The sequence below is a fragment of the Phoca vitulina genome, unplaced genomic scaffold (genome assembly GCF_004348235.1).
Source record: "Phoca vitulina isolate PV1807 unplaced genomic scaffold, GSC_HSeal_1.0 scaffold7, whole genome shotgun sequence".
Classification (NCBI taxonomy): Eukaryota; Metazoa; Chordata; class Mammalia; order Carnivora; family Phocidae; genus Phoca; species Phoca vitulina.
Genome location: NW_022589710.1, coordinates 13,814,458 through 13,815,802, shown reverse-complemented (window position 1 = coordinate 13,815,802; position 1,345 = coordinate 13,814,458). Strand labels below are relative to the sequence as shown.

General features: G+C 41.3%; 1 protein-coding gene across 2 annotated transcripts; it reads right to left on the bottom strand.

Annotated features, from left to right (window-relative positions):
- Positions 1–281: 281 nt before the first annotated feature.
- LOC116632911 (V-type proton ATPase subunit E 1-like) lies at positions 282–996 on the bottom strand. Of its 2 annotated transcripts, XM_032404979.1 has the most exons (2): positions 722–996; positions 295–631 (listed from the first exon to the last, which is right to left on the bottom strand). In XM_032404979.1, exons 1-2 carry the CDS (start codon positions 994–996, stop codon positions 316–318), a joined length of 591 nt encoding a protein of 196 aa, XP_032260870.1. In that variant the 3' UTR covers positions 295–315. The 2 variants fall into 2 exon arrangements, with proteins under 2 accessions (XP_032260869.1, XP_032260870.1); XM_032404978.1 differs by having other exon boundaries at positions 282–996.
- Positions 997–1,345: the final 349 nt, after the last annotated feature.

The window sequence follows — 1,345 nt, the reverse complement described above, 5'->3', positions numbered from 1 at the left end:
CGAGAGGAAGAGCAGAGACTCGGGGAAGCTCCAGTAACCACCATCTGATACCCTCACCTTCATGCTACAGAAGCAAATGAAAGTTGTGCTACTTTCCTATAAGCTAAGAAGGAGGTTTCCTGATCATAGTAAGTGAAACTTTCTCTCATGTTAACAATTAGGCCACGGGCATTAGCTACAGAGAGGATCCACTGATAAAAACAGAATATTAGAAGAGTGAAGAGGAAGCCACACAGATATCTTGTTTCTTCAAATATCAGAAATTTCTGCATGACAGCAGGTGAGCAGTGGATGAACTCCACCTCGCCCAAAGGTTTAGTCCAAAAACTTCCTGTTGGCATTTGCACCAAATAAGGCTCCCCGTACTTCTGGCATCATCTGCTGGGCTATGAGATCCAGCCAGCTTTCTAGGGTATTGGAAACTTTTATTTTACGATCCCCATTATAGATCTCAACTCCACCAGCTATTTCCTCAGGCAGGTAGGCCTCCTGATCAATTTGGACATCAACATCTTTTTTGGTGGCAATTTTGTACACAGGATTCGCTTTTTGCACTGCAGCCTTTACCAGAGGGAAATCCTGCTTCCTGCAATGAACAATCATTCGGGGCTCTAACAATTGGTACAAACCCTGAAGGACCAGTCCATCCAGCAGCACCTGGTACCTGGTTGTATCTTTTACCACTTTGCTGAGTCTCTGTTTTGCTTCATTTAGTAGCTCTGTAATAAGGTCATCTCTTGCTCTGAGGACTTTGAGCCTTGCTTGATTCATCAAATTAGACATCTGAATTTTCTTCTGCTGCTCAATCTGCTTTTCTTTCTTCTCATAGTATTCCATAATCTTCAGTCTTTGGGTTTGCACAAGACAACCTTTCTCGATGTTGAACTCTTCCTCTCCCTTTGCATCTATTTCCTCTGCTTTCTCATTGGCTTCTTGTTCAATAAAAGCCATCATATGCTTAATCTGCTTTTGCACGTCAGCATCGCTGAGGGCCATGGCGAAAGCTCTGCTAGGCCGGAGGCCCACTGGCTCTAGCTTAGGTTGGAAGGGGGTGGTGGAAGGAAAGGGACTCTCCTTTCATTTATGACAATCAACTAGTATAATACCTGACACAGAGCAGGCACTTACTAAATAATAGCTACCAATATTAGAAAGGACTCCACCACAACTCACTTGATAATTCATCAGTTCAGTTCAAGTCAGTACTAAAAATAGGTAGTGTTTTCTACCACCAATCAGTTTTATGGAAGATATCTATCTATCTATATATCTATAGATATACATGTATCTATATATCTATAGATATACATATATATAGATAAATATATATATGTAGTTTTTGATG